The 24,676-nt window shown below is 39.7% G+C and overlaps 1 protein-coding gene across 2 annotated transcripts in view; it reads left to right on the top strand.

The window, feature by feature from the left end:
- The window catches only part of LOC140913108 (formin), a 246,752-nt gene that overhangs the window by 83,910 nt on the left and 138,166 nt on the right, over nt 1-24,676 (top strand). For both annotated transcript variants that reach the window (XM_073348842.1, XM_073348843.1), the window contains one exon: nt 20,774-20,861. In XM_073348842.1, the coding sequence (XP_073204943.1) occupies nt 20,774-20,861 (88 nt within the window). The remainder of the gene's footprint in view (nt 1-20,773; nt 20,862-24,676) is intronic.

Raw genomic sequence — 24,676 nt, forward strand, 5'->3', positions numbered from 1 at the left:
CATTCTCTTTATTGAGTGTGTTCATGTTTCTGTGTTTTAAAAAAACAGTGATTTACATTCTGTTAAATAGAAACTGCCAACAAAACGTGAATATATGAAAACAAGAATTGTTATTATGTTAGTGTATAATAGATGGATTTTCTGTTTTGTTTATAAGTGAATTGTCAAACCACTGTGCACCATCTACATGTTGCTGTTTTTACAAAGGACAACTTGCATTCCTTCATCCTAACATGTTTGTGCATATTTAAAATAAAAGTTCAAAAACAAAGTATTGAAAGAAGATGTAACTTTGGTGAAAATGTAAGGCATAAAAGAATGAGCATGCTTCACATCACACAAATGTTTAACAGTCCATACCAACAGTAATATTAAGGCCCTTTTTGTTTTTACTGAAGAATTCCCAGGTTTTAGAAATGCTATTATTTGGTTCTTACTGATTTTCACACAAATTTTGGTCTACCCAGATACATAGAAATATTGATTGTTACAAAAAATCCAACACATTAGATTAGATAGATGTGTTTATGTTAATCATAATTTAGTCTAAGTGTAATTGTGAGGCTGTCTATTAAAATAAGGCAATGTAGTGGAAGATATACATACACACACACTCCTGTGTGTGCATATATGTACATATTGTTAATGTACAGTTCACTAAATAAACCACAGCATTAAACTGCTTTTACTTTTAATACTCTTACTTTTCTCTATTTGTTGCTTTTTTCTGTCCTTCCATATCCTAATATTAACCCCAATATTTACCCAGAAAACTATAAAGTTAATTTTTCCACTGATTTTTCAGCTATTTTAAAAAATTTGTAACAAACACTGACATGTTCCCAGGAAATTTTAAACAAAATAAAAACTGAAAACGAATGGCCTTTAGTATTGTGTGTGTGTGTACGTGTACACTTCAAATATATTTATAATTTAAAGCAAAATATTTTAAATCATTTCCTCTATTTATTTGCTATGCAGGGCTTGATGTTCCGTTTGAGAAAAGTTAATGACGCTACTTAATTTTCCTCTTTGTTTCATTCCCTTCTTCCATTCTCTTTGCTTGATCTCGTGTGCATGCTCCTCTGCCATTTTGGTTGCATTATCAAGACCAGTTTTAGGGGCAAGCAAGGAAGCAGTACCAGTGTCGGACTTGGCCATTTTTCATTTGGGTTTTTTCCCCTCTCCACTGATTGACTGCCTGTGAAGGATGTCTCTTTCTTTATTCTGTTTTTTGTTTGTTTTGTTTTGTTTTGCTCCAACACACCAAAAACATTTTCCAGTCTGGCAGGGAAAATGTCTAGGGCTGGCCCCACCCATTACCCTCCACTCACTTGCACATGCTGCCTAGTTCTCTTCATGCCTGGTCCCCTGAATGTTCCTCTTACACTAGTCATTTTGGAAGCCCTGGCTCCTCTCCTGATGGTAGTTCTTGCTGTAGGCTGACGGCTCCAATCCTACTGATTGCTGCAGTCCCTGAATGCAGTTCCTGTTTCCTCTCCTACTGTTACATAGTGGTAGCCGTTAGAGCACCTAGGATGGCTCTGCCTCATTTTTGGTTACTTCTATGGTTGTTCAGCCTTTTCTTTGCAAGTAGGAACCAGCAATAAGTGATCTGTTATCTCCCTATGGGCAACCAGCAACATCTCTGCAGACAACCAGTGGTCTATGGACTACAATTAGCAAACGGTGTGTGTAGACGTCCTTCTTGATTCTGGGCCATAAGGATGTAGGTTTAACTCTCACATCAGAAGCCAGGCTCTATACAGTCTATTTTGCTCTTGATTAGAGTATACATAGACATACAAATTATAAGTAATTGTATTTTAAAGCAAAATAGCTGAATAGGTATTTGCTTTTTCATCCTTAGCTAGCTATCCAAATTCAGGTTTATGTTTAATCTTGGAAGATTTAATGTCATTGCAAGCATAAGATCTGCAGCCATGTGAGCTGGTGAAGGGATCTTACAAAAGAGTGATGATAAATCCATGCCGCTTGTATTTTATCCTAAAAGGCCCAGTACGGTTAAAGCGTCGGTGCCACTAGACACTTTCAGATACATTCACAGTTGCCATATTATCTTATTTGTTACTCACACTTTAAAAAATGGACACAGAAATATGATCTTAAAGTAAAATTAGGAACCTGACAAAGAAGAAAGTGTTAGTCCATGAAGTGATTGACATTGTTTTGTTACTGCAGAAGTCTCATAACAATACATTATTATATATTATATGACATAAGCTCAGTTGAGTTTCCCTGGGTTGAGCCACAAGAGGGCACCTTGGATATAACCTTTGCCTTTATCATACATAATTAGAAAAACAAAGAAGTTTCACAACCTCCAACTATTTAAAACATCTTTTTTTCAGAAATTATTTGTCTTAACACGATAATTAATCTAGTTATAAATAGCACTTAACATTTATAAAACTCCAAATAATGTGTTAATGTGTTGGTTTTGTTGTCTATATAAATGCATTTTAAGGATATTGAACTATTTGGGTTTTTACATGTTTACTTTTATTATTTAACCTGAACATACTTGTTCTATGAGAAAAATTCTTCCTATCATATTTTACTTCATAAACCTTTAGAGTATGAATGGTGGTATTCAGTACTCAGATTTAGAAATAAATCCAATTAGTACAATAGTGCAAATTCCTGATACCCACTTTCTAAATTTGCTTTTGCATACTCAAAGATTGAAAGGGGAGGTTTATTCTACATTTCACTGAATTTGATCCATAAGAAAACATTTCACTATCTAGTTGGAAAATACAGACTTTAAAAGTCTCTTGAACATAATGCTATAAACACAGGCTTTATGAAGAAATTAGACACATTTTTTACATTTATTTGTATTTCCTATTCCAACTTATACATGCAACATCCCTGAATTTCAGGTATGCTAGACCACAATATGGAGAGCATTAGTTATCTGTTCTGAAGAGCAAATACATATTCCTGTTCACTTCCTCACCTGCCCCTTTTGGTAAAACAAAAGCTGAATCCTAATTTGTTATGGCTAATACAGTAGTTCTTTGCTATATTTTTTCTTTGTCCAGAACTTAATTTCTAGTAGGATTACTTACATACAGTATGGGTGGCAAATGAAATGGTGCCCACTTTTTCTGGGAAACCTTATGTATTTTTTCACACACTGTATGGTTCCTTGTTTATCTGGATGTATGAATGATTCTTCATTTGCATTTCAATGTAGACTTTTATTTTTAAAAATGTAGAATAGGGTTTACTGAGATTACTGAAACAAATAGAGTGTAAAAATATAAATGACATGAAAAACTAGGGTGAAAATACGAAAAAAAAACCTCACTTGAAGAAGCAGATAAGAGATGAACTTTGGAAGTCACCCACCAGAATAAAAAAGTAAAAACTAGGGCTGTCAAGCAATTAAAAAATTTAAACGCGATTAATCGCACTATTAAAAAATTAATCGTGATTAATCGCACCGTTAAACAATAATAGAATATAATTTATTTAAATATTTTTGGATGTTTACTACATTTTCAAATGTATCGATTTCAATTCTAACAAAGTGCACAGTGCTCACTTTATATTTATTTTTTATTACAAGTTTCAGAGTAACAGCCGTGTTAGTCTGTATTCACAAAAAGAAAAGGAGTACTTGTGGCACCTTAGAGACTAACCAATTTATATGAGCATGAGCTTTCATGAGCTACAGCTCACTTCATCGGATGCATACCGTGGAAACTGCAGAAGACATTATATACACACAGAGACCATGAAACAATACCTCGTCCCACCCCACTCTCCTGCTGGTAATAGCTTATCTAACGTGATCATCAAGTTGGGCCATTTCCAGCACAAATCCAGGTTTTCTCACCCTCCGCCCCCCCCCCCCCCCCACACACACACAAACTCACTCTCCTGCTGGTAATAGCCCATCCAAAGTGACCACTCTCTTCACAATGTGTATGATAATCAAGGTGGGGGGGGTGAGAACCTGGATTTGTGCTGGAAATGGCCCACCTTGATTATCATGCACATTGTAGGGAGAGTGGTCACTTTGGATAAGCTATTACCAGCAGGAGAGTGAGTTTGTGTGTGTGGTTTTTGGAGGGGGGTGAGGTAGTGAGAGAACCTGGATTTATGCAGGAAATGGCCCACCTTGATTATCATACACATTGTGAAGAGAGTGGTCACTTTGGATGGGCTATTACCAGCAGGAGAGTAGTTTGTGGGGGGGGGGCGGAGGGTGAGAAAACCTGGATTTGTGCTGGAAATGGCTCAACTTGATGATCACTTTAGATAAGCTATTACCAGCAGGACAGTGGGGTGGGAGGAGGTATTGTTTCATGGTCTCTGTGTGTATATAATGTCTTCTGCAGTTTCCACAGTATGCATCCGATGAAGTGAGCTGTAGCTCACGAAAGCTCATGCTCAAATAAATTGGTTAGTCTCTAAGGTGCCACAAGTACTCCTTTTCTTTTTATTACAAGTATTTGCACTGTAAAAAAACCCCAAAAGAAATAGTACTTTTCAATTCACCTAATACAAGTACTGTAGTGCAATCTCTTTATCATGAAAGTTGAACTTACAAATGTAGAATTATGTACAAAAACTAACTACATTCAAAAATAAAACAATGGAAAACTTCAGAGCCTGCGAGTCCTCCCAGTCCTACGTCTTTTTTAGCCAATCGCTCAGACAAACAAGTTTGTTTACATTTGCAGGAGATAATGCTGCCCGCTTCTTGTTTACAGTGTCACCTGAAAGTGAGAATAGGTGTTTTCATGGCACTTTGTAACAGGTGTCACAAGATATTTACATGCCAGATGCTCTAAAGATTCATATGTCCCTTCATGCTTCAACCACCATTCCAGAGGACATGCGTCCATGCTGGTGACAAGTTCTGCTCGATAACTATCCAAAGCAGTGTGAACCAACGCATGTTCGTTTTCGTCATCTGAGTTAGATGCCACCAGCAGAAAGTTGATTTTCCTTTTTGGTCGTTCGGGTTCTTTAGTTTCCACATCGGAGTGTTGCTCTTTTAAGATTTCTGAAAGCATGCTCCACACCTCATCTCTCTGAGATTTTGGATTGTTAAATTGCTTCAGAGTAACTCAGTGTTTATAGTACAGTGGAATGTAGTTATTTGGCACTACTCTGTACTGCTTAATTGGCTAGAAAAACAGGCCTTAGACGAGTCTAACCATAAATGACCTACACTTAGTTGTAGATGTGTGAGTTAAAATAAAAATATTTAGTTTGATTTCTTCAGTGATTTGGGCCTAAACCTATGATATACTGTAATTTATCTTCATTATTGTTATGCCCAATATTGCCAGTCATATTCATGTTGTCCAAATACTACTGCACACAGTGCAGAATAAACCATTATGATCATCTAGTCTGATTGCTTGCGTAACACAGGCCATGTAATTTTACACAGTAATTCCTGCATTGAGCCCAGTAACTTGTGGTGGAATTACAGTGTATCTTTTGGAAAAAAATTCCTTGTATATGTACATACAATTTTCAAAACACTTTATCAGTAACACTAATCTTGTTGTCAATTAATCACTTTTAAAATACAAAAAAAAATCAGATTTTAGCAGTTAACTGAAATTCTAGTATTAAAGCTTTTCTTACATAAGGTTCCATGAGTCTCTGATAAATGGCTAGTTACCAGGCCACAGTACCACTTGAAAATCTTACAGACAGTTTGATCCCCTTGTATATTCTTGTGTTTTTCATTGTCTCTCTGAAATCCCAAATGTCTGGTGGCTAGCTCCAATGGATCAATCATGGTGGGCTCCTTGCAATCCAACAGGGAGTTATTTTACTTAACGACAGTGTGGTGTGTAATGGAAGGCTTATTGTGGATTTATGTAGAACTATTAGTTCTTCTTTTTTCATTCCCCTTCCCACCCTCCCAAGACCCCCGGCCCCTTTATAAAATAACCCACCAGTCATATGTATCTAGTCAAACATTTACCTCCTGGATGCTTCAATGCATGCTTTACTAGTATGGGCTTGAGAATCCCACAGTATCATAGAGTATAGCACCTAATATTCAGATTAAAAAATAAACTTTTGTACAGACTTCAGAAAGATAGATTTTGAGTCTTAACTACAGAAGCTGACGGGTTCATCTAAAAAGATGTTTTCACCTTTTTAACTTATTCTTTGTGTTACTTCCCTAATTCCTTTTTCAAGTGCTCATGAACAATAAAATCATCTAGAACAAGATGTATTGTTGTTATGGCTGTGGATTTCAAGGTGGTGTTGTTTTGTGTTTGGAGTATTTAGAAGACTATTTTAGATGAATAATTAACGTGTAATTTAAGAAAAAAATTAAAATGTTCAGAATTGTACGATTGATTGGAGACCTCTATGAAGAGAAAGAAGATCCAGAATAAGAAAAGGGGGGAATTTGTAGGTTTTTCAGTGGTGTTATTTAATTCATTCAGGTACAAGTAGATATGGATAGTTATTGATAAATTTACAGATTAAATTGACCTTGATTTTTTGCAAAAACAATAGCAAACTAGTAGAATTGATTAAAAAAAAAACTCTTGAAACATTTTTTCAATTTAAGCTACCATTTTGACTGAAACTGAAAACATTTAGCAAAAATAGTTGGTCTAAAGTTACTTTTTAAAATTTAAAATATTGAATTTTTTGAAAAATTTTGAACATTTTTTTTGTTTTTTCTCAAAAGCCAAAGCCATTCATTTAGCCCCCTTCCATGTATGTTTTATGAAACAGTCTTTAATGATATGATCCCATGTTATTCTTCCTACCTTTCTCTGGGAATGAATCAGAGTTGTGTAGTGAAGAAAGCAGTTGTCTGTAGGACCTCTGCCTCTTCTGTTGCAAAAGTTGGAAGATGTGTAATGAATGAGATGGGAGAGAGGAGACGGTCTCATTGTTAAGACAGTTGAATGTCATCCTAAATAACTGGATTCTATCTCTGCCTCTGCCACAGAGTTCCTGTGTAATGCTGGGCAAGTCAGGTAAACCAAACTTCTTCTTTGTGTGCTGGTCTCTGTGGTTATTCACTGTGGGTGCATATGTGCCCTCCATGCGCTTGAGACTGGAAATTATTCTATAGCAATGTACATTGTTCCATGCCTCCTGATGCTTCCATCTGAGTGCATAAAACATGTCATGAACTGACCACTCCAACCCCAGTTCCTTTTCCAAAACGTCCGCTTCTCCCCTTCCTCTGGCACTGCCAGGTACTCTGTGTCCAGAATCGATGCAGCCAGAGCCTGTACAAAGAAGACATTGATGGTACGAGGCGCTCACAGTGTCCTGAATCTGTGCCTGGATAGACCACCACCAATGCCTGAGCCTCATAAGGACAGGAGGGATTGTTCTCCCCCTGCTCTGATAGTACTGCCTACGCACAGACCTTCCACCTCTAAAACAGGACAAACAGTCCTAACAAAGCCCAGGAGACCAGACAGTTCACCTGAGGCTGGTCCCAGTACGCTGTCCTGGGGAACTTGGCTATGTATGTGGTCCTGGAATCCCTGATTTTTGCAGAGCTGATATTGTTGTGGGAGGTCCCATTCTGTCTACCCAACAGTTGCTGGTACGGGAGCATAGCTGGGAACTGGAGGCTCAACTTCAGTCTCTTTCTAGGCCACCTCCTCCTACTTTCTGTCTGATGTAATCAGTTCCCATGGTACCCTCCAGTCCCATGGATAGAACATGAGGAGGCCTATTCATCAGACAAACACAAGCCAGTACTGATGGTCACTCCAATTACAATTATCAGTCCAGACAGGCCTTCCAGATCCACTCAACCTCCCTTTCCTCATTATCATCAGTTCTGGCCCAGAGACCAATGGTAGCCAACACTGGGGCCAACTCCATTTCACTCCATTGCATTGACCTTATTGGAGCCCCAGGGTTAATACTTCTGGGCAGTTGAGTCATGAGGACCCTGAGTTCCACTCGCTGAAATGGTCATCACTGGGTGAAGAAGCACAGGCTCCTCAGGAGCAGTTGATAAAGGAATATCAACCAGTGTTGATGAATCCACCAGCAATACTCTCCTCACCCTTTCCAGATGAGGCAGTATGAGCATCTTCTCCCTCATCTCCAGACAATTTTCAGAATTGAAGACATGCTCCAGATTCCTCAGGAGACGGTCCAGAATTCCACCCTCAAGGTCCTAGAAGGCTTTGGCTCTATCTAAAGTGGTACTCCTGACTAACAAGGCTATCATGGAACCTGCCAGATTGGTCTAGCAATCACCTGTGTCTCGATAATCATGAGAAGGGCTTCGTGGCTACAGGTCTCTGATTTTCCCCCAAGTGATCCAAACCATTTCTGCGGACCTCCCCTTGGAGGGTAATGACAAGACTGATAAATCATTGCACATGTGCAAAGACTGCGTGAGTACAATCCTGCCCATACTGCTACATCTATACTCAAGCTCCTGCCTGTGCTGCCGTGGCCATGCTACTATTTTTAGGCACTCATTTGAGCAGAACTAGCAGAGCAGGGGGAGAAGGAACCTCCAAGCTGCTTTGTAGAAAGGCTCTGTCTCAGGCCAAGGGGGTTGAGAAGGAACTGAGGGTGGTTCACCAACACAGTGCTATATAACAACAGCATGGAGCAGGAGACTGAGTAACATGCATGCACGGGCTGAACAGACACTGCTATGAGATATCTCTGATCAAAGGCACATGGGGCGCAAGTGCACTTAGAGTGTAGCACCCACAGGGACACTAATTAAAGAAAAAAATAAATTAGTTATCCATTAATTTTGGGTGCCCAATTTGACATGCCGAGGACCTGATTTTTCAGAGTACTTAGCATTATATAGGATTTAATATGTTCCAAGCACAGCTCCCACTGACGTCACTTGCAGCTCTGAGTGCTGAGCATTTCTGCAAATCAGGGTTTCAAGTTGGGCACCCAGAAAATGAGAAACACAGTCAGGGCTATGAGGCATTAATGGTGAAGTACAAATTATACCAATATGAACTCCTTTATTGAGCATCTACCAGCAGAACAGAGAGGACAATTCCAGGCAATTATTGCAGAAGGCCAGCTGCTCCCCAGAACATCTCTACTGGCCTTTCTTGACACTGCTGACTCTGCTCATTCAATTTCTGTGGTAGTAGTTATGAGGAGAGGCCTCCTGACTTCAGCTGTCAGGATTTCTTAAGGAGGTCCAGAATATGGTCAAAGACCTTCCTTTTGATGGCACCAAACTGTTTCCAGGCCCACTTTACATTCTCTGAGGATCTATATACCTACCCCAAAGAGAAAGTTTAGTAGGTTCAAGACAGCACAGAGATCCTATCCAACCCAATTCTTGGATTCCCAGAGATCATATGAACCTCAAAACAAGTAACAGAGGTTCTAGAGAAGAAAGCCACCCACTTCCTAACCTTTGTCCTCACAACCTTCTACCCCAAAGCACCAATTTTGATGGGATGGTCGCAGTCCTGAGCTCCCATCATCTTTCATACCAACTGCAGCATTTCATCTGCCTTCCTCCCTTCAGAGACCACCTTTATAACTTCTAGCGGGCTTGGGAGTCTATCCCTATGGACAAATGGGTTTTGGAGATAATCTCCATAGGGTACTCCATCCACTTCACTTCTCTTCCACCTGCCAACCCCCCTGCCCTGCCCTCTTCAGGGACTGCTCTCACGAGAACCTGCTATGGCAGGAAATAGGCTGTCTTCTACTTTTGAGTACTATACAACCAGTTCCCATGCATCACAGAGGGAAAGTGTTTTATTCCAGGTATTTCCTGTTCCAAAAAAACAAACAAACAAACAAAACCAGTGGTTGGAGACTCATCCTAAATTTAAGGCTACTCAACACCTTTGTGAAGGCACAAAAATTCAGAACAGTGACACCTGCAGCAATAATTCTGATACTAGCCCAAGGGGATTGGTTCTCAGTCCTTAACCTTCAGAACGCATATTTCCGTATAGCAATTCACACATCTAACAAAAGATTCCTACGTTTTACTGTCTGTCAGGACTATTTTCAGAATAGGGTGATTATAAGTAGCAAGCATAGAGATCAAAGTTGATTATCTAAGAAATAAAATAAATTCACAGTCTGAGTTCTATAAACTAACCAGGATTTGAATCAAGCCTTGTCTCACACTAATAGATGGTACAAACAGGTCACAGAACTTCAATACACAGGCTGGAACTCTCCACCAGCCCGGGACCACTCTCCCCATTTCAAAATCTTTGTCCTCCAGATGTGTTTCCAGGTGTTGAGTTGTCGGGGAGTGAGGCCAAGTCATGATGTCACTTTCCCTCTTTATAGTTTCTTTGAGCTTGCTGGAAAGATGTATGCTTCTGAAGTGGAGGTCTACTTTGTCTTCTTGCTTTCTCTGAGAAGTTTTTTCTGGGATGATCATTGGGAGTGTGGTTACGCTTTAATGGGCCATCAGTGCATCTGGCTACTCCATTGTTGTATCTGATAGGCTGGTTGTGGCTGTGCCCGACTTCACAGCATATTTCAGTAAAACACACATAGCAAATCTTCATAACTTCAGATACAATAGCACATACAATCCAACAGGATATTAATGTTCAACAGATCAAGACTTTCAGAATGATGCCTCACAAGGCATATTTTGTACAAACCATATCATAATTATATGACAGTGGTGAATATGGGGGTTCAAGGGTGTTGCTTTGAGCTACAGAGTGCCACACTCACCTTACAGGGATGTTGTGAATATAAATTAATTAATGTTTGGGATGCACTCAGAGACCATAGTGATGAGCACCATAGAAAAGCCTATGAGGAAATGAACGGTTCTGTCTTCCGAGCAGGATTTGAATAGTGTACGGTGTACAGTAAATAAGGTGTGAGGCCACATACTGAACAACAAGGAGAAACCGATATATTGAATAGTTACCCATTATGTGAGCACTGTCTATTCTGTGCACTGAATGAGTCCGGGTTCCTGTAGAAAAATAGTATCTGCTCTTGTAATTAAAGACTGAAGCAAATACTCACCAGCAACTACACACCACACAACAAAAACACTAACCCAGGAACCAATCCCTACAACAGACCCCATTGCCAGCTCTGTCCACATATCTATTCAAGGGACACCATCATAGGACCTGACCACAATCAACCACACCATCAGGAGCTCGTTCACCTGCATATCTACCAATGTGATATATGCCATCATGTGCCAGCAATGCTCCTCTGCCATGTACATTGGCCAAACTAGACAGTCTCTATGCAAAAGAATAAATGGACACAAATCAGACATAAAGAATTATAACATTCAAAAACCAGTAGGAGAACACGTCAGTCTCCCTGGACACTCAATAACAGACTTTAAAGTGGCAATTCTTCAACAAAAAAACTTCAAAAACAGACTCCAATGAGAAACTGCAGAACTGGAATTAATTTGTAAACTGGACACCATCAAATTAGGCCTGAATAAAGACTAGGAGTGGATGGGTCACTACAAAAACTAATTTTCCACTGCTGATACTCGCACTTTCTTGTCAACTCTTTGAAATGGGCCATCTTGATTACATTTGCTTCATTAGCATTACAAAAGTGATTTTTTCCTCCTTTGGTATTCACCCCTTCTTGTCAACTGCTGAGAATAGCCCACTTCCACCTTAATTGAATTGGCTCATTAGCACTGACCCCCCACTTGGTAAGGCAACTCCCATCTTTTCCTGTGCTGTGTATTTATACCTACCTCTGTATTTTCCACTCCATGCATCTGATGAAGTGGGTTTTAACTCACGAAAGTTTATGCCCAAATAAATTTGTTAGTCTCTAAGGATTCCTTATTGTTTTGCTGATACAGACTAACCCGGCTACCACTCTGAAACCTTTCAAAAGGATGTGGTGTTTTTGAGAAGCATGTCTTGTGGGTCAAAGATAAGGTTGTTGCAGGGAGGTCAAGTGAATGTATTCACTGTAAGGGTACTACAGTCTTAAGGTAAAATATTCAAAATTTTACTATTTATCAACATTGCCTTCTCTGATTGTTTCCATATTTTGTAAGGCTTAACTTTTAATTATAACATTCTTTGCATGTAGTTTTTGTAGCCACTGTTACGTATCTCTATTAGTATTATGTCGACACAGTTATTTGTCTGGAAATTTCTTATTATTTTTAAAAGAAATAATATGTTATACTGAAATTATAAAAAGACTTCAGACATAATGTTTGGTGAGTATACAAGTTTTTGCACTATGAACAGATTCTGCACATGAACTTTTAAGTACATAAGTGTTTAAGTCTTTATGCACTGAAAAGAATTGAGTATATAAAAGTTAATGTCTATAATAGTGAAAAGACTTCAGCTGTAATTTTTAAAAAAACACCCATTTCCATTGAATTGTAATGGTATTTGAACACCTATCTTCTTTAGGTTGCTTTGGAAATCCTAGACTTCATAGATATATGCCAGGCTTACAACTCCTCAGAGATATTTGCCACACCTGCAGTCTCCGAAAATGCCCTTATAGGACTAGCAGGCCATGCATAGACTCTTTCATATGTTGGATTTAAGCACCTAAAACTTTATATACAGCAAGATCCTAGCTCTTCCCTCACACCAAACTGTCTTTGGCCTTTGTCTGCCTCTTAACAGACCTAATCCATGTAATCTGCAAACTGACAGGCACAGATACATTGCTTTGAAGTCACCTCACCCTGTGGGAGTTGCACAGCCCAGACTTGCTCTGTACTTGATTTCAGCTGTAAAGTCAGAGGTAGCTGGAAGGAAGATAGAACTAGGAAACTGACTTTGAGATGCAATAAAAAATGGGCGCAGCAAGCATCAAACTACAGTGCCATGTTACCTGAAAGAGATGTGTTTTAGAAGACAAGTGCTTCAGTGTAATGTACAGTGTATGCATCTTTTATATCTTAACGTTACTAAGGCTAGATATATTTTAAAGTATGGGTTTGTCTTCCCTATATTTCTGAGGATTTACCAGGAAGATAGTCATCCTTATAGAAGCTAGTATTTTCTATACTGGTTCAAGGAACAGTATGGCAGGAAGTACCTGATGCCACTATTTCTTCATCTTACAAAGAAAATGGGTAAATGTCAGGTAATTTGTGTCACGTGTATGATCTAAATGAAGGTCCATCAATCATTTTTGGTCCATCAGTGCAATGATTATCATATCAAAGACACAGAATGACAATGAGGGTAAAAACTTTTCTGTTGTCTATTATCTCTAACTGGCCTCAAGTAATTATTAACATATGTTCTCATTTAACATGTGTCAATATTTTGAATGAAGAGCATTATTTAAATTAAAGGGATATATCTGTCAGCAAATTTTCTATCTAGTAAATGAAAAATTATGATTACTTCATTTTGTGGTTCTGCAAGAAAGGCAGATATTGCAGAAATAGTTGTCTGCTTCACAGGTTTGAAACACAAAGTTCATCTTCAACTTTCTACAGAGAGGTAATAAACAGTGCTTGAGCAGAAGAATTCTGGTGAATGTTCCTCCTAGCCACTCCTCCTTTCTCTCCATCCATTGTACAGTGGGGAGCAGAGTGCATTCCTTTGCTTACCACCAAGTTATGCACTCATGGAGGGTGTAGGATATACCCTTTAGCATAGATGGGAGCCATTCATTTTTGGTACTTTTACAAATTTGATGATAATGGAGCAACTGAGATAAATGTGTATCCATCTCATTCCTCATCTATGAAGAAAAGCTCTGTGTCACTCAAAAGCTTTTCTCTTTCACCAACAGAAGATGGTCCAATAAAAGATATTACCCCACCCACCTCTCTATATTATATCAAGCAAGTGCCATGGCTATTGCTTGTCTATTTAAAGTGTGTTTTTAAAGTAATAACACGAGATTTTTCCGTATTGTATTTAATTTAAAGATAAATGCCTTCTGAAGCACTTAAAAATATAGATCAAAATATAAAAACAACATGGCTTCTCATAATTTTGATTTAAATGTATTATTCAAATAGGTATAAAACCTGCCTTACTTTGAGCAGAGGGAGAAGAGATCGTGGCTGATGCTTTATATCCTACAGAAATCCCACGAGTACATATAGGGGGGTGGTGATGGCATTGTGGAGTACACTTAGCTGTAACTCTGAGCAGGGTTTCAGTAGGCTCCTAACAAATGCTTGGGGATAATTGCAGTATACAAGCTAATTGTTGGTGTTGGACATTGTGATCTGCAGGCCATCATATTAGCGATAGTTTCTCCCAACACATTTGAGTGTCATGGAAAGAACCTGTGCATCAGTATAGGGAAGAACTTCACCTTTAATTGCTTAAATAAACTTAATCTTTGCAGTTTTATGTACCACAAAGTGTCCGGGACAAAATTTACACAGAACAATGAAGTTTTTCATGCAACATTAATGGGATGTATTTCTGGCTGCATTAAAGAAACACCCATTAGTGGGGATGTAAGCAGGGGTGAAAGTAAGTTAGAGGACTTACCAGTACGCTGGAGTCCTGAGCAGGGGGCATGGCTTCAATTGGAAGGGGTGTGGCCTTAACCAGAAGAGGCAGGGCCTTAAATCCTCGGGTCCTTTAAATCTTGATTTAAAGGGCCTGGGGCTCCAGCTGCGGTAGCCCAAAGCCCTTTAAATCACCCCCAAGCTACCAGCTGCAGAGGCAGCTGGGAGCCCTGAGGATCGGGTGATTTAAAGGGCTCAGGCCTCCAGCTGCCACTACTGCAGCAGAGCCACGGGCCCTTTAAATCACTGAGGAGCCCTGGGGGCTCTCAGTTGCCACCACTACCCCGGGGCTTTAGGCTCTGGCAGAGCTTTAAAGGGCCTGGGGCTCCGCTGTGGTAGCAGCTGCCAGAGCCCCGAGCCCTTTAAATCCCCACCTGAGCCCTACTGCCCAAGCCCTGTGGTAGCAGTGGCTGGGATCCGTCAGGGACTTAAAGGGCCCCGTGGCTCCAGCCGCCGCTACTGCCCGAGCCCTTTAAATCCCCACCAGAACCCCGCCGCCACTACGCCAGAGCTCGGGCAGCAGGGCTCAGGTAGGGATTTAAAGGGCTTGCGGTTCCGAAAGCCGCTACCGCTCCGGCCCTTTAAATCTCCTCCGGAGCCCTGCCACCGATACCCTAGGGCTCCGGCGGGGATTTAAAGGGCCGGGGCGGTAGCGGCAGCTGGAGCTCCAGGGCCCTTTAAATCCCCACCGGAGCTCTGCCACCACTACCCCAGGGCTTTAAATTGCCGTCTGGGAAAGCCGGTCCTGGTTCGGCGCATTGGCTCTTACAGGTACGCCGTACTGGGGCGTACCGTCTTACTTTCATCTCTGGATGTAAGAATAATTTAGCTAAATGTATTCAAGTATGAGTACATATCCACTTTTACAATAGATGGTAGATATTAGAGAGACATACAAAGAACACTTTGCATCAAATCAAGTAGCCTAATATTTTTTAAATGGCCAGTCAGTAGAAGCCACTTAAGGCAAATTATGTTATGGACGAGGGGATAGACTGAATAAGACAGCAGCAGCATTCACGTTCTTTTCATTGAGCCAGAAGACGCTACATCCATTTCAATGATGTGTTTATTCTCTAGAGGAGAGACAGACTGCTGGCTGCCATGTCCAGTCTTAGACAGACTCTGCCAGCTGGCAGAACAGCATCCACTAATAGCGAAGAAGTCAGCTGCTTACCTGTCATTGCCTGCAGACTGCTGAGAGGTGATTAATGCCAGGTCATCTTTAACAGATATAGACTAAATACAACAATGGTGCCTTTGCAAAGTTCTGTTTCATTACCTTTTGCTTTTTAATAAGTTGGATAAGTGATGTGTCCTCCTTACATCTGTTTTCTATATAAAATTCTCAAATAGAGTTTATACTCTGCTGCCAGCACCCTCCCGAAACTGACCATAATTTGAGGCAAAGGAGATGCCACAGAAAATATATTCCCTATTTCTAATATTGATTGCATCTGGTTGTTGCAAAAGGTCTTCTAATTCTTCATTGGTTCCAAATTCTGACAACAAAATTCTTTATGCAATTACATAGCATTACAACTGTATTTTTAATATGTTTTGTATGTCCTACTTGAGCTATTCTACTGTCTTATTGTTACCATTTTTGTTATCTAATGAATAAAATATTAGCCTTTAGTCACAAATTTGGTTTCGCTGAAGTTATTTCAAGTAGTCTGGGTCTAGTCTGATCTCTGTTAATTATGACCATGTGTACTTATTTCTACACAGATTTTTAGATACAATATGAATATCTCTATTTTTTTTAATGTGCCATTACAGTTATCTGCAATTTTTATTTTTAAAAAAGTTACAAGAAAAATTAGCCAAGTGGACTAATTTGATCAGATCTGGAGAGCATATCAACAATTTTCTGAAGTAGCCTAATGTATTAGTTTCAAATGTCATATTATCTGTATGAGGTATAGTCTGGAAAGGTTTTACCTCAAACTAGGCATGTCTAATGGGGTTTATGACAACATATAAATTTGACCCTGAACAGGGTCAACCTGGAGGTCAGTGAATGCTATACAAATTGCATACTAGTCGAGTCTATAATTATCCCTGTTAGAAGTTAATGTGCTACCTAGTTCAGCAGACTCATATACAGCTTCAAAAATGACCATCATATACTGGGTACTTCCTAACATTTACAAAGAATCACATTTTACAGGAGGAGATGTATGCAAAGTATTCATATACAGTGACTTATATCCAAGTCATTTTGTATGTTTGTATATTTGGGAAATTCAGAACATGGATTCTGTCCTGTTCAAACAAAATACATAGAATAAGAATACAAAGTTAATTAATTTTAATAGTTAACATACAGTATCATAAATATAGTGTGTAAAGACTTTCAGGATATGTTTTATTTGCAGTGCTGGCATAAAATATGCTATATGTAGCATAACTAGCATTCATTAAATTGTGTGGTGAGCCTCTACTGCATGGTCATAAGTATCTTGTAAGATCCTTGTTGGAGGTACCATATATTGTTGTTTGTTTGTGAAGTGTCTGGCACACTTTTAGCACTTGATAAATAATAATTAACCCTGCATTTATTCAGACAAAAATGTTACTAGCCTTTCTCTCTCTACCATGTTTCCCAACTCCCATTTCACTTTTGTATTTGTGATTGGCTGAGTGGCTGCTCTGCTAAATGTCCCTGAATGGGCCCATAAGATAGGAGTATTGCAGTAAACAATTGTATGAATTAGTATGAGATTTTTTTAAACCATACTGTACTTTGCAGTTTTCATTCCTGTGAGAGCCACTAAAATATATTATTGGGATAACAAAACTTATATCACGACTTTGGGGGTTGGAAAAGTTTAACGGTTTGTTTTGATTTATATTTGAATGCTCCTGTTGGTAGGATTAAAATTCAGTTTCTCACAGTATTTCCCCAGACATACTGTGCTGGATATCTCTATTAAGCATTTAGCTGTACAAGTTTCCAGCCTTGCTGAAATCTAGATTAGAGAGAGGCAGATTTTGGTGAAGTGTTTGAATTTTCAAACTAATTAGCAAGAGATGGTCCTGAGCCTGACCCTGGATATGAAACGTCTCCTGAATTTTGAGGAAGTTCATCTCTGGATCTGAATTTTGTGACTTGTTCCTATCATATCTCTCTAATGGTACAAACCAAACCACATGTACAAACATCGCAAAACTTATGGGAAGTTTGGCTTCAAATCCTAATTTTGCATCTCAGGTTTATCTGTGCCATCAGGTGAACTAAACCTCCAAAACTTTGAAGATTCACCTTTCAGTATTTTATGTATGTACCTATCCCTGCTCTGAGGTAATACATACCTGAATATGGATCTTTTGTTCATTTTGATATGCTAAAGTCGTTCCCCCCAACACACATACACACAAAAATAGTTTGGGCTCAACACAGATCACTAACATGTATGATTTAATATTCAAAACATGGTCAAAGTCCTTCACTCCTCCTGACTTTGGTGGCAGATGCTCAGTCATCATTGGAAAGAAGAACTTTTCAGCAATCTCTGAGCATTTTAGGAGCTGTGTTGAAAGAGAGCCATAGGAAAAGCCATCAGCTTTCTTTGATCAAGAAGAACGTGTTGGAAAGTGAGGACTCGAGGATGGGCTGTAGTGAAATTAAAATTATCTTTGAGACATATTCAGAATTAGGGCTGTCAAGCAATTAAAAAAATTAATCACGATTAATCGCACTGGTAAATAATAATAGAATACTTTTTATTTAAATGTGTATGGATGTTTTCTACATTTTCAAATAGATTGATTTCCATTACGACACAGAATACAAAGTGTACAGTGCTCATTTTATATTTATTTTTGATTTCAAGTATTTGCACTGAAAAAAACAAAATAAATAGTATTTTTCAATTCACCTAATACAAGCACTGTAGTGCAATCTCCTTATCATGAAAATTGAACTTATAAATGTAGAATTATGTACATAACATAAGAATAGCCATACTGGGTCAGACCAAAGGTCCATCTAGCCCAGTATCCTGTCTTCTGACAGGAGCCAATGCCAGGTGCCCCAGAGGGAATGAACAGAACAGACAATCACCAAGTGGTCAATTCCTTGTCTCCCATTCCCAGCTTCTGGCAAACAGAGGCTAGGGACGCCATCCCTGCCCATCCTGGCTAATAGCCATTGATGGACCTATCCTCCACGAACTTACCTAATTCTTTTTTGAACCCTCTTCTAGTCTTGGCCTTCACAATGTCCTCTGACAAAGAGTTCCACAGGTTGACTGTGCGTAATGTGAAGAAATACTTCCTTTTGTTTGTTTTAAACCTGCTGCCTATTTCATTTGGTGACTCCTAGTTCTTGTATTATGAGAAGGAGTAAATAACACTTCCTTATTTACTTTCTCCATACCGGTCATTATGTTAGAGCGCTCTATCATATCCCCCCCACCCCTTAGTTGTCTCTTTTACAGGCTGAAAAGACCCAGTCTTATTAATCTCTCCTCATACGGAAGCCATTCCATACCCCTAATAATTTTTGTAAAATTTTAGAGCCTGCAAGTCCATGCAGTCCTACTTCTTGCTCAGCCAATCGCTCAGACAAACAAGTTTATTTACATTTGCAGGAGATAATGCTGCCCGCTTCTTGTTTACAGTGTCACCTGAAAGTGAGAACAGGCATTCTCATGGTACTGTTGTAGCTGGCGTCGCAAGATATTTACGTGCCAGATGCGCTAAAGATTCATATGTCATGCTTCAACCACCATTCCAGGGGACATGCGTTCATGTTGATGACAGGTTCTGCTCAATAACAATCCAAAGCAGTGCGGACCGATGCCTGTTCATTTTCATCATCTGAGTCAGATGCCACCAGCAGAAGGTTGATTTTCTTTTTTGTTGGTTCAGGTTCTGTAGTTTCCACATCAGAGTGTTGCTCTTTTAACACTTCTGAAAGCATGCTGCACACCTCATCCCTCGCAGATTTTGGAATGCACTTCAGATTCTTAAACCTTGGGTCAAGTGCTGTAGCTACCTTTAGAAATCTCACATAGGTACCTTCTTTGCGTTTTGTGAAATCTGCAGCAAAAGTGTTCTTAAAATGAACAACATATGCTGGGTCATCATCCAAGACTGCTGTAACATGAAATACATGGCAGAATGTGGGTAAAACAGAGGAGGGAACATACAATTCTACCCAAGGAGTTCACAAATTTAATTAACACGTTATATTTTTAATGAGCATCATCAGCATGGAAGCATGTCCTCTGGAATGGTGTCTGAAGCATGAAGGGGCATATGAATGTTTAGCATATCTGGGACATAAATACTTTGCAATGCCAGCTACAAAAATGCCATGCAAATGCCTGTTTCAGGTGATATTGTAAATAAGAAGCAGGCAACATTGTCTCTTGTAAATGTAAACAAGCTTGTTTGTCTTAGTGATTGGTTGAACAAGAAGTAGGACTGAGTGGACTCATAGGCTCTGAAGTTTTACATTGTTTTGTTTTTGAGTGCAGTTATGTAACAAAACCAAATCTACATTTGTAAGCTGCACTTTCATGACAAAGAGATTGCACTACAGTACTTGTATGAGGTGAATTGAAAAATACTATTTCTTTTGTTTATCATTTTATAGTGCAAATATTTGTAATAAAAATAATATACACTTTGATTTCAATTACAACACAGAATACAATGTATATGAAAATGTAGAAAAAATCCAAAATATTTAATAAATTTCAATTGCTATTCTACTGTTTAACAGTGCAATTAAAACTGCAATTAATCACCATTAATTTTTTTTAATGGCGATTAATTTTTTGAGTTAATTGCGTTAGTTAACTGCAATTAATCAACAGCCCTACTCAGAATATCTCACACTCCTGCACCACATTCTCCTGATGGGGGTAAGGGGAAAGAATATGCATTTCTTGAATAAAGATCTGATATGGGTTTGTCTTACTGGTAGACAGTATCCTACAAATAAAGGATGATCTTTCCTTACTGGCGCTGGTATGAATTACATTTTGGAGCTGGCTTGTATTTATTACTGTTATTTGAAGTCCAAGCTTTGTGGTCCCGTTTGAACTGAAAAGTTTAAATAATTTGAAGAAGCTGATGTCTTGTTACCTGTATACGTGGCTACAGAATGCCAGGAGAAGATTGAGATAATCATAGCCTTATACCACATTTAAATGATGAAAAGCGTTGAGCAGTATTCAATTTAACTCACAAATTAGCATTTCTAGCTCTTCTTTAATAATGAAGGGTTTTGTAGATTGATAATTTTGACTACAATAGCATTTTGTTTTATAATTCCAGATTATCAAACTGCTGGATGGAAAGCGATCTCAAACTGTAGGAATTTTGATATCCAGTTTGCACCTGGAAATGAGGGATATTCAACAAGGTGAGAGTTACAAAACTCTTGATATAACTTATTTACATGGAGATTTTCTCATATCTTTACTTAAAGTGAATGTTAGGCAAAACTGGGTGCTCTTATGTGTGTTCCCTTTTTGGTGTTAGTATAATGAGAAAAAGTAGTATTAGTTTTCCAACTAAGTACATAAAAGTGAACAGCTGCTAACTTAATCTGAAATTTAAACCAGCCCTTTCCTCTGGTAATTAATTGACTTTAGATTTTGATTTTATATGTCACATCCAGTGTTATGATTTTCATGTTTTTCATGTATAACTGTTTTGGATTTTAAGAGTGGTTCTATCAGATTGCCTTCTATATGTGTGCTCTCAAAGCTGTTTATGTTGGCTCCCTTCTTTGTTTCCTCTTTCTCATCCCCATCCCCAGAGGCCCTCAGCTCAGGGAAGCTCAAATGAGAACTTACAAATAATATTTGGGGTTTGTTAGGTGTTTAATTTTTTGCTTCGATGGCAGTGTAAAAAACATATCCAAAAGAGAAAATACCAAAACCATATGACAAGAGGAGGGATGAACACTGAGCAGTACATTTTCAAGTGTTGGGGGCTATTCTGTGCATAAGTCCTATTATTGGTAGAAATGGGCCAAAGAAGCTTGGAAAAAATATATCTGTCTCTGACTAGGGTTTTCAGGGGACGTAGATCAGGTATTTTGGTGCTTGTGCTACATATTAAAAAGGACACTGTTTAGGTGATTTTCATATTTTAAAAAGCTTTTCACTGTTTAAAACAACTGCTGGAAAGCTCCAAATTGAAGTCTGCTTTCTTGCGTGTGATGGAGGGAAAACAATGGTAAAGACTGGCTTGGAATTGTGGGGTGTTGAGATGCTGCTGGCATTGATTATTATTAATTTTAGAACAGCCTTGGAGCATTCTAGCTTTTTTTAAAAAACAAGGGCTTACAGATGGTTACAAGAAGAAGAAAGAAATGAGGCAAGACTTTGAGCCTGCCCATAATGTGTCAGAGGTATCCTAATGCTAGACACTAGCTGCAGTAATGAATTTTGTGAATAGTTTGCTGGCAAGACTAATAAGAGGCAGCAGCTGTAACATAAAAACCCTGTGATGTTCTTTCTTCAAGTTTCTTCAGATAAATTTTCAAGGCCTCTTATTTCATGCTGTGAGATGTCTTGTAGATAAGACACTTATGCTGCAGAGTATTAATGTGGCATTTTTATATTTCACAACAATATGAGTGCTATTAATCATGATCTGTCTGAAGAGACCACGGGACAAAAGAGCCATAACTCACCAGGACTAAGAATGGCACCCAAATGCTATGAGGATGTTCCTTAGAACCCCATATTATTATAATGATGATAGTAATAGTTGTACTAGTTCATCTTCTGCTTCATGCTGTCACATTCAGTCTATTCCTCACTAAGACGTTTTCCTTTATCACCGGACTTTACCCAATTTACGTAGACTTCTCACCACTTTGGAACCTTGACTATTGCTAAGAGGGTTACTTGCTTGCAGGGCTGCTAACTATCACCATTCAATCTCGTGGCTAGGAAAGGATCATTATAATGACATGCATAATTCATGAGTTCCTTTGGAATACTATATTCTTCTCTGAATGATGATGGTCCCTATCTGTATTCCACTGAGGGTTGTTTGCATGCGCCATGTTTCAACTGGGGTGATAAAGGGTGGGGCAGACCGACTGCGCACTCAATTCCTTCTCAGTGTTGCATGGTCCAAGTAGGAGCTTCTGCTGTTCTCTCATCTCTTGTGATGCACTTTAAGAATTCCTTGTATATAGTTAGCATTTTATTGTGAGGTGTTATTTTTGGTAGTAGTAGTAGTAGTTTCTGGTGTTAGTAGTAGTTTTCTGAGGATTTAAGGACTTTGGGACACTGCTTTGGAGGTTTCCCTACCCCCCCACCCGCAGCACCCACACCTAGTTACTGAATTATGCCGAAGATGCTGAGGTTCAAGATCTGCGCTTCCTGCCCTCACTTATTTTCAATCAGCGATGGCACCAACCCTGCCTTTATTTCTTGGGTGAAGCCCATGTCACATTCAGAGGCAGTATCTGCCTCTCCTTCCTTGCTAATACCTTCAGTTAGATTAAGGCTGAGCAACCTCTCTGTTGCAGTTGAGGAATGCACCCCCTACCATGATGCTCCAGTCCAGTTCCACCAGTACCAGTACTAAGGACCTTGTGCCAGGGCCTAACCGTGAGGCAAGGAACCATACGCATAATCATGACAGTAAGTCTTCCTCAAAGCCCAGGAAAGACACTGCATCCTCCACAAGTTCTGGCCATGGAGCAACAGCATGTTTCAAGGCCCACAAGCATTACAAGAAGTCACACAGAATGTCAGACCCATCGATTCCGGTCACTGAGTTTCACATCCCCTCTTCATCAGTATTGCAGAACCACAGGAATCATCAGTTCTGAGGCAGCCTTCTGCCCACGTTCCAGCTCCGATTCTGTCTGTGGAATGACACTGGGAGACTCAAGTCAGTTCCTGGACCTTGTGGACTGTTTGCCCTAGTTGATGAAATCACTGGATCTTCTGGTGCATTTGGTTCTAAAAAGACTCTGGTCCTCTGCTTTGGACTTGCCACATTCAGGTCATGTTCCTGAGTGCTCCCCTGTGACATTCTCAGTTTGCTGGTTCTGGTGGCTCTGCCGTTTGAACAAGGATCTGACTTCTCAGTGCTGGAAGATTCAGATGATGCACATGGTCGACCGTTCCCATACCTACAGCAAAAATATCCAAAGGCTCTGCTGGCACAGTGGCAATATTCTCCCTTCCCTCAAACCAGGAGCCATTGGTACCCAGCTTCCTGGGGACCACCAGAGCAACTGCAAGATCCACCTGGTTGGCCATACTGGTGGCGTTGGCCCCAGTATCTGCCTTCAGCACCTTTTGGATCTGCTCAAAAGGAATCCCCCACCTCACCACTCTGGCCTTCATTGGGTAGACATTTGGAACCAGGGTTGGAGGATGCACCAATCAGCCTGACTCCAGTGGTACTGCCAGATCTGGAGTGGCTCCCCTCCTCATCTCCGGTTGTGACAGTGTCCTCAACTCCTTCCTCCCCGCAGAGATGACTACCACCAGTTCCAGGAGTTGTTAAAGAGGGTGGTTGAGACCCTCCACATTCCACTGGAGGAGGTGCAGGACAGCTAGCATCGGTTACTGGACATTCTGTGTGCATCAGTATCGGAACAAAGTGGTGCTACCTCTTAATCAATTATGCCATTCTCCAACTGGCCTGCACCATCTGGCATACCTGGCAACCTGTGCACTCACCCCGAAGGAGGCAGAAAATATGTACTCTGTACCAGCAAAGGAGTCTGAGTTTCTATTTTCTCACCCCTCGCCCAATTCCCTGGTTATTCAAGCTGCCACTGAGTGGGCCAGACAGCAGCGTCCACATTCCACTCCGATTCACGAGGGTAAGAGACTGCACCTTCTGGGTTGTAAGGTCTTTTCATTGTCCAGCCTTCAGTTCCACATCTCTAATTACTTGGTGATACTGGCAAGGTATAAACTTTTTTGAATTATAGCCACTTAACGGAATTTGCAGACAAGTTTCCCCAGCAGGACCATTCCTATTTCCAGGCTATTTTAGAAGCAGGCAAATTGGTTGCTGGGACGATGCTTCAGGCCATGGTAGATTTGGCAGACGCATCTTTGTGCACTATGGCCACAGGGATTGTCATGAGGAGAGAATCTTGGTTACATTCCTCTGGTTTCCCAAGGGAGGTACAGAACACAACTGAGGAACCCCCCTTCATTGAATGTCACTTCTTCAACCAGAAGACTG

Source organism: Lepidochelys kempii, chromosome 6 (genome assembly GCF_965140285.1).
Source record: "Lepidochelys kempii isolate rLepKem1 chromosome 6, rLepKem1.hap1, whole genome shotgun sequence".
NCBI lineage: Eukaryota > Metazoa > Chordata > Testudines > Cheloniidae > Lepidochelys > Lepidochelys kempii.